The sequence below is a fragment of the Epinephelus moara genome, chromosome 23 (assembly GCF_006386435.1).
Source record: "Epinephelus moara isolate mb chromosome 23, YSFRI_EMoa_1.0, whole genome shotgun sequence".
NCBI lineage: Eukaryota > Metazoa > Chordata > Actinopteri > Perciformes > Serranidae > Epinephelus > Epinephelus moara.
The window spans coordinates 33,824,282-33,837,043 of record NC_065528.1 but is presented as its reverse complement, the minus strand read 5'-3'; the positions used below and the strand labels follow the sequence as shown (position 1 = coordinate 33,837,043).

At 39.8% G+C, this 12,762-nt stretch overlaps 1 protein-coding gene across 1 annotated transcript in view; it reads right to left on the bottom strand.

The window, feature by feature from the left end:
* Positions 1-3,736: 3,736 nt before the first annotated feature.
* The window catches only part of LOC126384982 (potassium voltage-gated channel subfamily D member 2-like), an 84,885-nt gene continuing 75,859 nt past the window's right edge, over positions 3,737-12,762 (bottom strand). Inside the window, exon 5 of the mRNA XM_050036458.1 lies at positions 3,737-11,245. Within this exon, the coding sequence (XP_049892415.1) occupies positions 11,068-11,245 (178 nt within the window). The 3' untranslated portion in view covers positions 3,737-11,067. The remainder of the gene's footprint in view (positions 11,246-12,762) is intronic.

The window sequence follows — 12,762 nt, the reverse complement described above, 5'->3', positions numbered from 1 at the left end:
GAGTTTTTCCTGATCAGCTGTGAGGGTCATAAGGACAGAGGGATGTCGTATGCTGTAAAGCCCTGTGAGGCAAATTGTGATTTGTGATATTGGTAAAATTGATTGATTGATTGATTGATTGAAACGAGGCGTAAAACATTTTCTAGGACTCTCGGCCTGTTACAGTTGGAGGTTGTGCCGGTGGAGTCGTGGCTGTTGAAGAGTTGAGGGAACGTGTAGCTGCAGAAGCTCAGCATATCACTGGCTGCTGGTTCCCATCCAAACTGCTGAGATCAACATTCAGGCCTGAAAACAGTCGATCGACTGTCTGAAACTCAACATCTCACCTACAACACATTCCTCCAGTCCCTGCAGCTGTCCCTGAACATAACACACACACACACACCCACACACCCACACACACACACACACACNCACACACCCCCACACACCCACACACACACACACACACACACACACGGTGGCAGGGTGTCAGCTGGTTAGTGTGAAAAGCTCCTGACTCCAACATGTATGAAACTCTACCTCCACCACTGTACGCAGTATTAATAGTTCATTCAGCCTCAGTGCTCCACTCTGAGACTTCTGGAGACGATACATCTGTTAATGTGCTGAAGTCCAGCCGTCCAATGGGCACAGAGTCTCACTTTACACACTCCTCTATTTTTATCAATCATATCTGATCAGAACTTATTACAAGGCTGATTCTGATTGGTCCATTACAGCGGTCTGATATATCTGAACAGCAGAGCACGGCTATGAATACCAGACTGTTGCTGTGGATGCAGGTCTGATCACAGACTCTGGAGGGAGAAACTAAATCATTTTTAAATCAATATTTTGTGTCAAATTATTGATTTCTGTAGCATCTGTGTGATAATCAGGATAATGTACAGCAAGCAGGTCATTAAACCTTTCTAGTAGGCAACAATTTGTAAATATAAATAACCAAAAATTGCAAAATATGGATATCAAATATGGGGTCCCCCAGGGCTCAATTTTGGGGCCATTACTCTTCATCATTTATATTAATGATTTCGTAAATTCTTCTAAAATCCTACACAAAGTCATTTTTGCTGATGAGACCAATTTATTTTTGTCACATACAAATACATTTGAATTACAGAAATTACTCAATGCTGAATTACAGAAAATGGATATTTGGTTCAAATGTAATAAGTTATCTCTCAACATTTAAAGACTAATTTCATTGTCTTTACATCCAATAAAAAGCCATCTGATATGGATCACATACGTCTCAAAATAAATGATAAGGAGTTAACTCGAGTAGCCTCAACAATAGATGAGTCCTTAAATTTTAAACTGCATATAGAACATTTAATTTCCAAATTATCTAAATATGTTGGTCTTTTTTTCAAAATAAGGTCTCACCTTCCTTTATCAGCACTTCTTTCTCTGTACAAAACTCTGTTTGAACCATATATCAACTACTGTAATGTCATACGGAGCAATACCTTCCCCAGTTATTTAAAAAAATTAGAAAGTCTTCAAAAAAAGATCATTCGAGCTGTGTCTTGGTCCGAATATAATGCCCCCACAAGCCCTCTCTTCCATTGCTTTGGTCTCCTCCGGCTCACAGAGATAAATCTGTATCAAACTGCATGTATGATGTTCCAGGTAATCCATAAAACAAATTTAAGGTTGTCTGAGCTTGTCCCAGTCTGCAGCCCTGGTCATGCTTATGACACCAGCAAAAACATCTCATCACTGGGCAGAAGAGAAGACTTAAAAGTACTAGCTTGTCCATTGCTTGCAGGCATCCGCTGCTCTGAAACGAGTTTGATGAGTGCTTTAAAGTCTTGAAATCCATCTCCACATTTAAGAAAATGCTAAAAATCAAACTACTAAGTTCATATATTTAACTATTTTGTTATGTCCTAAAGTCATGTGCTCCGAGAAAGCTCACGTCTCTGTGTTTGTTGCTATGTATGATGTTTTTACCCTTGTTTACTATAATGTATTTGTTTTGCTTTGACAATACCCAGGCTCCCTCTAAAAGCTTTCAATAGCTTCTTGGGAGACCTGATTCACACACACTGTTAACTTCATGCCTGTATGAAGACATGTATGTTGATTCACCGGTGTGTGTGTGTGTGTGTGTGTGTGTGTGTGTGAATAAATAAATTAAATCAAATCAAATCAAATCCCAACAGGGTGGAGTTGTTAGGACGCAGTTTTAGGCCTAAATATTGAAAATATTTTTACTGGACATTACGACCGGAGAGATTTAGCTATATCGGACTTTAATAGACTTTGCAGGTCAAAAGCAGAATAACAGAAAGCCTGAGGCGACAGCGCTGATGACTGAAAGACAGGAGGAGAAGGTGGAAGCTGGATTACTGCACAATGTTTCTGTAGGTTATAATATACTCAGAAACACACAATAGTTTCTACAAAGCTTACCCGAATCGTCCAACCCAAAGGTCGACCCAGGGAACCTGCGGGCTGTGGGTCGACACATGCATCACAAGTTCAAACACTTTACAACAAAAAGTAATGCACCAAAACAGAGCCAGTAATTCATGCATAACCCACGCATTTGGGAAGCCTGTGATCATGTGACTAATGAGTGGAGTAAAGAAGGAAGCGGTCCCTTAAGGAGGCAGGTTGGGGCGGTGGATGGACTTTCCTCGGGAGGGCGGTGTTAAGAACCATGTGAACTCTAAATGAACTTCATGTTTCTTTTCCTAAACTTAACCGCAGTAACTCAACTTTCCTGAACCCAATCTTCTTAACTTCAAGTTAAATAAATTGTCATTCATGGGATGCTAATTCGTAGGCTATCATTCAAACCATTGTATGAGGAAATGTTGAATTATAAGAAAAGAAGGAAGTCAGGTGACGTAGTATAAAGAGAGACAAAATCCATGTGGAGAATTGGTCGGTGTGTTGGACGTCAGGTGGAGACAGGGAATGGTGTTGACTGCGAAACATAACAAACACACATATTTCAAGCCAAACCATGATATCATTTTTCTTCCCAAACCTAACGACGTAGTTATTTTTTTCCCAATTTGAAGCCAATCAGCTAACGGTCCGGTCACGATAAAACTCGGGGCGACAGCTTATTCAAGTAACACTGGCGGTCCCGGAGAGTGTGTGACCTGACATGGTGCGTTGGTAAATTCAGTCTGACGCTCTACACTAAAATGAGAGCCCTGTTGGTGGAAGAAACGGAGCGTTATATTTCTACATGAATGAACCAACGGTTAAGTTAATCACACATTCACTCCGCTCGGCGCTCTGCTGCTCCGTCTCCACAGGCAGAGTGTCCAGAGTGCGCTCTGCCACTCTGAGAGTGCGCTGCTCTGGATAACCCAACGCTACATTCAGACAGCGCTCCCAATTTATCAACGCTCCAGTTTGTGTCAGAGTGCGCTCCCACACTCAGAGTGTTTCTGAATGCACCACTCACATCATCTTCCTCCATCGTCTAAAACAAGACAACACAACTTGTTAGCTAGCGCTAGCTAATGTCTGTGGAGAACTGTTTTGCCTCCAGCTAAGCCCCGCCCACCAACAAACATCATACTGTTTCTTAACAGTAAAAGTGTCTATATTTTCTTCCAACTGATAACTGGCTGAAAACAAATGATTAAAAACAAAACTACGGCGTCCACATGAAACAACAAACAGAATAATTTATAGTAAATCATTGTGAATTTAATCTGAGCTGAATGAAGAGAAACCAACACGTGTTTTATAGGACAATGTTTTATTCTATTTACTCAGACACTAAAACCATGGAAGCTTCTCTTTTTCAATATTATCCTCAATAATTAAAGTATTTTTTATCAATATAACACAAGCTGTAAGAAATCAAAATCAATAATTATCATAATAACCATCCTCACAATTTCTTCAGTTTACAGGTAAATCCTTGAATCACTTCCTGCTCCAACATGACGACGGGTCCGAACGCATGCAAGTTGTATCTGAACGCTTTAGAAAAATATCATGTGGAATGTTAACGTAAGACACGACGACTGCTGATGGAAATTATTATTGTAAAAATAAGATGATTTACTACACCATAAAGAACAATTACAGCACGTGTGCACTAGCAACAGTAATAATAATCATAATCATAATAATAATCCTTATTTCTTTCTTTTACAACCAAAATTTAACAACATGATCCTCAAAAATATGTTTCTGTATTTTTCCCCCCTAAATTCAAAGCATATCTTTACAAACCCAGAGGAAGAGACCCGACCAACAGGAGCTGGTTGCATATGTCACATTATAGTCGAGCAGTGATGGATGAAGGGGGTGGGGGTGGGGTCCTAGCAGGGTCGGCCATTTGCATTTTCACTATGAAACTTCTGTCAACTTTTGTCGTCTTGAAAAATAAACAACAAAGAAATCAAGTTGCTTTTGATGAAGCTCAGGATTAAATCCCAGCTCTGAGAGATCAGTCGTATGTTTGCATCAGTGCTGAATTTATTTCAGCTGCCCTCGAATGTTCGAGGCTTCTGCGCTCCGACGTGCCGATGTGCTCTTTCCTCCCAACAAACTTTAAATCCAGCTGCAGGTAGAAACGTCCAGGAAGTAAATCCACATCAACAAATCCAAATGATCCACCAGGAAATGAACAGAATGAAGTCACAGTATGTTGTTTAAGAAAAGTCGCCTTTGTATCAAAATGGATTCAGTTCTCGGTTCACCAGTGGTCAGACTGGTCAGACTGGAGTTTGACCAGTACAGGTAGATACTGATGTTTCTGAGAGAGAAGATACAACATCTTTAAACTTCACCATGTTCATACCCAAAAACTATTTCCTGTTTATTTCCCGTTTGTCTCCATGGCTTTAGACCTACAAATCACAAACAGTCTCAAATAAAACCTCCTGAAGTCCTGAAATAACTCATTATTATTATTTTATCTTGTTCGGGTTTGACAATAACTCGTGCACACAAATCGTTATCTTTGTGCACACAAGATTAAAAATATATCTCAGGACTTCAGGAGCTCTGTAGGAAACACCAGCTACAGCAGAGGACTAAAATATTCACCAAAATACAAACAGACTTTGGTGTCGTCTCGTTAGCTACAGGAAGAGAAATATTAGCTTAATGATTCTGAATAGTTCGGAAAATACTCGTCTTCACATTCTCTCTGAAAGTGGATTTTTATGCTAGCGTAGCATAGCATAAAGTCTGGAAGCTATGTTCTTATGTGTAGAAATAAGTTTGTTGTTTCAGGCAAAGATACTCTCTGGAGCTACGCTATGCTAAGCTAAGCTAAGCTAAGCTAAGCACGACTCCAGATTTGAACTTGCGCTGCGTTCAAATGGGGTTGTGTTTACCGTGTTTACGACAAGAGTCCGTATGAATTCCACTGCTGTCGTGGTATTCACGACATCGAGCTAATGTGTTCCATTTTAACGCAGCATTAACAGACATTAACACCGGGTATATTTATATGCACACTATTATTCCGCTATTATTCTGAATATGAAAATATTCGGAATTTAAAACAGCATATTATTCTGTTTGGATTTTCCAAATTTCCAAATTTGGCCTTTGTCCAAATGTATCATTTTCCAATTAAGGCGTATGGGACATGTTGGTATTATTCAGGGTTTAATAGCATTATTTGGACACATACACAAAATTAAATTAATTTTTGATGCAAAGAAGCAAAATGAGACGAGCGTCTCCAGCTGCTCCACTTTTCTATGTTTTAACGTGATAATCAAAATGTAAGATCACGTAAATCAGAGAATGCGTGGCTGCATGTAGAAATTTTGTCTTTTTCAAAAAAAGGGTAAAAACAGATTATTTTGCGCACTTAAACTCCTTGAAATCAATCTGAACAAGAAAAGTATTTCCCGAACTATTCCACCAGCTGTCAGAATCAGTAAGATAAATTTAGTTTAGCTCACTTTTAGCGAAGGCAGCTACATTATTGTGATACTGAAATATCTTTTTTATTATTTTAATCATTGCATTTAGAAGTGGAATATTATTTTGTGATGACTGCCGTCTACTTGTGGTCATAATGACAAACCTGCTGCTCAGCCACGTCTGAAGCTCTCAGTCTGCTGAGCTAATGCTACGTTAGCTAACGTTACAAATTCACAGACTGACAGGACACGATGCCGCTCAGCTCGAGATACAAAGATCCTGATTAAAGAGATAAAAATATCTATGTAATGTGCTTTAAAGAATTCATTACTATCTGCTGTGTCATCTGTCAACAGGATCAGAACTTTTACCTAGCTACAACATAGGGGAGGGAAATGACGTGCATAGGCAGCTAACGCAAGCTCACTGGTTCGCTAACATCATTCTGTTAGCAAAAGTTAGCAGTCCTTGCTAACTTTAAAATGTTAAAACAGTACAGAGTGTCGTAACTCTTTCAAACAGCCAAACGTTCATTTTACAGTTTGGCTAACTCACAAAATTACAAAAGTGTAGAGCTGCAATGCCAGAAAGAAAAAAACTGATCAGAATCAGGAAATAACGTGAAACGTTTCTAACATTGTTTTTTTTAATGTTTTTACAAGACATCTTCACACTATAACAAAAACCTTCTGTTACAAAAAAATTAAAAATATTTCTATACTATTTATTGTGTTGTAGAGTAGTATATTTTTTAAACATGAAAATGTCACATAACAAAATTATCATTAAAGAAATAAATATATCTTGTTAGGGCAGGAAAATATCTTGTTATGACATAAAAACGTCATAACATGAAAGTATCTCATTATAATGTGAAAATATCTAATTATAACATGATATATCTCTTTATAACAAGAAAATCTCATCATAACATTAAAATATCTCGTTATAATGTGAAAATATCTCATTGTAACAAGAAACGTTTCATGTTATTACCTGATACTGACCTTTTTCTTTTCCTGGCGTGTCAGTTCTTCACCTTCAAAATAAAAGCTGTTACTCTAAGATCTTCACCTAAGAAGCTGCCGACAGGTAGGCTACATCCTGCTTCATTTTACGGGGAAAAATTCAGGACGTAATATTTTCGGAGGGTTGTTTCTGCAGTAATCGTAGCCTGGATATAATAGTTACGTATTTAATACAGTACAGTGTCGGTGATGTAAATCTTCCAGAAACATCCTTGAATCTCCCTGAAATCAGTTCTGACATAAGAAAGTAAGATCAGGCCGACACAGTGTTTTAACCCTGCTCACATCAAGAACAGAACAACAACATTAGGCAACATGTGCGTCAAACAAATCTGCAAGCAAGACGACAGAGAGAAATGCACACTGTTTTTCTTTCATCAGAAACTGACATCAACGTTTCATGATGGCGGTCCAGATGTGTCTGTACAGCTCAGAAGAAGGCCGTCAGCTCTGACGGGAAGATCCGGTAAAAAAAACAAATATATACAGAGTCAGGACTCGGAGACCGGGCGCTCGCCAAGTCTCACACGCATTCAGTCAGATCTGCATGCAACATCCCGAAACACATGGGAACACACGGATCCATGCACTCAAACACACACACAGATACTGAACATGCTGAGAGGGGTTTCCCTCGTCATCCTCGTCATCGTCGTTCTTCTACGTCAGAGCTGCAAATACAAAACGTCCTCCGCAAGATAAGTTAAAGGAAAAGCTCGTCATTTTGGGAAGAACACTTGTGAGCCATGTTACCTGCCCTGATCCTGAACTCACACATCATATAAATATCTACGGTGTTTGTCAGGTTTAATAAAAAACAAATAAATAAATAAATTATAAATATATATATAAAAATATATTAAAAAATGTTACGTGAATAAATGACAGTAAAAAATAGTGAAATTATAATAAATAATAAAACAAAATAAAAATAATAAATAAATAAATAAATAAAATAAATAACAACAAATAAAGTCAAATAAAATAATTAAAATGGTAATAAAAAAAAAATACAAAACAGTCCCCCTGGATAACCCCTCAAGAACATTTTTAAAAATTGCATATTTTATTTATTACGTTGTCTGTCAATTATATTTTCTTTAAAAGCCTTCACCACACATCCAGGAATAAAAATGTCTTATAAATTCATTTAAAAATCCTGTCTTTGGCTTCTGTTGGCTTAAAAACTTTTGAATAAGTTGAGTATTAAATAAATGAAGATATATAGATTTATCTTTACACATATTATAAAATACCAACCACATGACGTCAGTGTTCTCAGTGGTCGTCCTGCTCATCGTGTGGCAGAAACTTTTCCCCTGAATGTTTGCATAGTAAACACTAAGTGACCGAGCCGGAGCGCCGCGCGGTCACTGATGGTGTTGGTCTTAAATAATATAACGATCACACTACACTCCGACATGTCAGTTACCCAGGGGTGCGAAACACTCATCACAGGATTAATGTTAAAAATACAAACTCACCAGATACTGGGCGGTTCTCTGAGTGAGTTTAAGGGTGGAGAAAATCTGCTGTCAGTCAGCCGTGATGTCATAAAACCAAACTGTCAATTATGAGTTTGAATCACCATCAGAGCTGTGATCCACGTTCTGGACTATTTGACACCCGGTTTGCCTTCTTTATAAATTTTCTCTTTGCATCTCACATATTGAAGATTTCCAAACACATGCTGAGTTCAAAGTTTCCACATTCTTCCTGTAACAAAAATTCTCAGCATCTGACTGATTTCAGAAAAAATGTTTGAAGTTAAAATGTTGTCCAGGACACAAATGTACAAAGTATGACGTCAGAGTGCCGCAGCAATGAGTCTGAAACCTGGAAGTTAATTAGCACGTTAGAGCTCCCGGTTCCCTCATCTTGAAGTCAGTAACCATGTTTCCATCAGCCTGTTTAGATGTGCATCTACAAGTATCGCATCGGAAAATTATGATGGAAACGCCAAAATTCTAAGTAAAATCCCCTGATTCACACAAACTAAAATACGCTCGCTTTAGTCGGGTTTTGGTTGATTCGAAAAAATGTTGATTCGCAAAACGGGGGATGGAAACAGTTATGTTTGAATTAAGTCTGACGTAGCGCACCTCTCTCCATGGTGATATCCACACTCCGGGTCGGGAAGGCGGTAATGCATTTACAAGCTGGTTGCCAACCGCCAGAAAACGTAGAAGAAGAAGAATGCGAGACTTGTTTTGTTTCCGGTTCTGTGGAAAACTCGCGCGAGTTTGTAGTTTTCACCAAAGTCCGTACATTTAATGGAAACACACAGAATTCGTATTTCTTTTAATGCGCATTTCCCAATGCAGCAAGCTGAAGAGACTTTTACGTTTTGTTCTACAATATCAAATATGTCAGTAAATACCTAGTCTCTATATACAGACTCTACAGTCAGTGAATGTAGAGTCTGTAGGCAAACCCCGGAGATCTTGCCTCCGGAAGAAGAGCGGAAGAGCCCTGGTGTCCGGTTGTAGGCTGTTTGTAGTCCGCGTGATATTGACCAATCACTTTTGAGCCGGCTGCAGGTGTTGCCAGGTTAAACGGTCCGTGCGGTGAACTAACAAGGCGGAACATACTTGGCGTCACTGCAAACTCTGAATCCATCGCAATGGTTCAGCATATTTACTTATATATAAATAGAAGTCGGAAACGGAAATTTGCCTCCTCCGCCCAAATCAAACCGGAATGCCAAAAAATCAGGGGTCTGCCCCCAGAGGCTGTATTACCGTCTGCCGGAAGTCAGACGCTGAATACAGCCAATGGGTTCCAAGAATGGTAAATACCCTACTGTGAATCTTGATGCATCCATAAGATGGTTGCTTAAAAGTGTCTACATGAGACTACAGAACGTCACAACTCCGAACACGACTTTACAGTCTTATTGTGTCTGTGACATTGAGTCATGTGAGCGTGGTGTAGTTTGTTTACAGCCTAACGTTAGCTTCTTACTTCTGCTGATTGAATTTATTCTTCAATAATCATAAAGTGGTGTTTATTAGTGAAGATTATCTCACTGAACAAAACCTGGAAGGATCAGAAATGTTTTTTTTTCCTGCAATAATCCAAAATCCAATATTGGCTTTTCGACGAGGGAACCAGGGTGACGTTAACTTCAGTGTTGGACTCATCCTGAATCAAGGCTAATATGAGACAGACGGCAAACTGCTAGCCTAGCCAAGTGAACATTAACGTTAAGAGAAAAAAATACAATTTGGAAATGATCTGACTTAACATGTTGTTTCTTGTTTATTTCACACAGGTAGAAACAGGAAGTGAGACAGTGTGGTTTTAGGTTCTTTGGAAGACTGTTAGCTGAACTCAAAACCAGTCGACACTGAGGAATCTGTTTCTTAATGTCATGACATAACTGTATTTTTTCTTCATGGCGTAGCAGAGGTCATCACAAGTTTAAGACAAACTCCATGAAACAAGTTAGCTTTAAGCTCCAGCTAGTTCAGCGTTAGCTTCTAACCGTCAACAGTTACAGTCAACTTGCTGACTCTTAAATCGATGGGTGACTAGCTTGATAGCTAACATGATACAACGTGTAAGTCACACGGATATGTTTAAAGGTTATTTTTTTCTCTTCTGATGCAGCTAGGTTAACAGTTTCCCCCCGCTCTCAGTCTCTGTGCTAAGCTAAGCTAATTCCTCATGTAGCTGTGGTAAGATGGTTCACAGTGTTGTTCCCAAAATATCAGACATTTCCTTTAAACTGCGTTCGGACTTAAGAAAAGAACTCTATGTTAGTGTCAGCTCTCTTTGTGTTTTAAGACATCAAATTTAAAGACATGACTGGAAAAATAGCAGTGGAAACAAATTTCTTCAGGTAGAGATCAGTCATCAGCCAAAGTGCTACCATTTCCTCCTCTCCAACGCTTGGCTGCTGGAATAAAAATCCGTCCTATAAGACAAAAGAAAGAAATGCACTCCAAGGCAGGTTAGCTGAGTTTTAGTGCGTACAGAATGACGTTTCCTCCGAGAGAGGTTTGAAATATTCAAGCTAACCCCACTTCCATCGTGATCGCATGATCCAAACCCCCGCCCTCTGAGTCTGTGGTGGTGCGGGGCCATCGACTCCCGACCCCCTGATGCCTGACCCCCGTCGTCCTCTGCTGGGTGGGTTGTGTTTCCATGTTGGAGGGGAAGTTGTCATCTAGAGTGCGGACACCCGGACAATGTTGGCCTGGGAGTAGTCGGTGGAGCTGGATGATTCGTTGCCTTCGGGTGTGGTGCCAGGCGGTGTGTGCGTGCTGATGACGGCAGCGGTGATGTATGACTGGTCACAGTTAAGAGGAACGGTCTCCTCGAATTTGGCGTTGAGACTGGATCGACTGCAGAAAGAGAGGAGACAGAGAAGGACTCAACATGGACACATGAAAGAGAGATTATTTTTCACACGTGCTGACATCACCTGGAGGATCTGTGCGTGAGAACAGAAATGTCTGACTCAGTTAATCTGGACATTGAACTGAATTTATCCTTCCAGCTTCCTCGTCTAAGGTCCATGAAATGTCCAACTGAAGCCAGGTGTGAATGGAGCAGGTAACTGTGCAGAGAACTGATTGAAAGTGGGCGTTTCTATCAAAACTGGAGGAAAACAATTATCTGGGGTTGGGAAGAAGGGTCTAACTGGAGATATGACAAGATCCGAAAACTTCTGTCGGTAAGGCTGAAGCTAGTCTCAGAATTGAGTTCAGATAATGACACATTTGACTTGTATGATACTTGTACTTGTAAAGAGTACATATCTGTAACTGATACTCGTTTCATGCGAGTACTTGGCTCAACCCTATTGGATATCAACAGTGTTTTGGAAATGCACAAATTTCACAATGCTGAGTTTCTGAAGACGGTGGTTGAAGGAATTATAGGTCTAACAAGTCCACCGCTGCTAGGAAACTTTGAAAATAATCATTTTCCATGCAAAGAAGCAGAATAACAATCAGCTCCAAATGTTCCACATTTCCATATTTTGAGGGTCCGTTAGTCAGAGTCTGCAGGGCTGCATGTGAACAGGAATATTCACTTTCATCAGACATGTAAACAGCTCAGGAGCAAAACAACAGAATCTTCTGTGCATGTAAACAAACTGAGTGACTCACCAGGTGTGAGCTCAGCAGTTAGCAGCTATATGCACAACATTTCATCATATTTACAGATGTCCAATCTCATATTTGTCAGACAGTGTTACATTGTGGGGACTGTGATAAAGAGGAGGACACAGAGCAGCTTCAGCAGTGACGGTCAATGATACTGAAACAGGAGGAGGCTGTAACAGAGACAAGTCAGTTTCCCAGCTGTCCATGTTTAGGAGAAAGTTCCCAGACCTCCCACAGCCTCCCACAGCTGGACATATTCTGGATTCCTGCTCAGTGACTGTACATGGGAATACACTGTCACATGATCTGTGGTGCCATGTGTTTATATACAGTGTGTCTGAGAGTGTGTGGCCCCGCTGCGACTGTTTATAACCTCGTTTCATAGATTTATGTCAGGTTACAGCACAGCGCCGCCTCCTTAAAACTTAGTCTGACAGATAACATTCACACGGAGCTACTGAGCGTTATCAGCTAATCTCCTGGAAGAAAGTTTAAAGCCATAATATTTTCCTTTATAATTTCCCTGCTCTCTGATTGGTTATCTGGGGTTAAAATAATTTGTTTTCACCTCAGTCACAGTTTATTTCAACAGTTTAACATCATTCTAATGAGAGCTCATAGAGGAGATTAAACTTTTCTAGACTCTTCAAGGATCTTTGTTACCCCCTCAGGGATACCTGGAACCTTTTACAGGAGCCTGGGAAATACTTAGGCACCACTGCAACCTTCTTAGCAACCCCCAACAACAC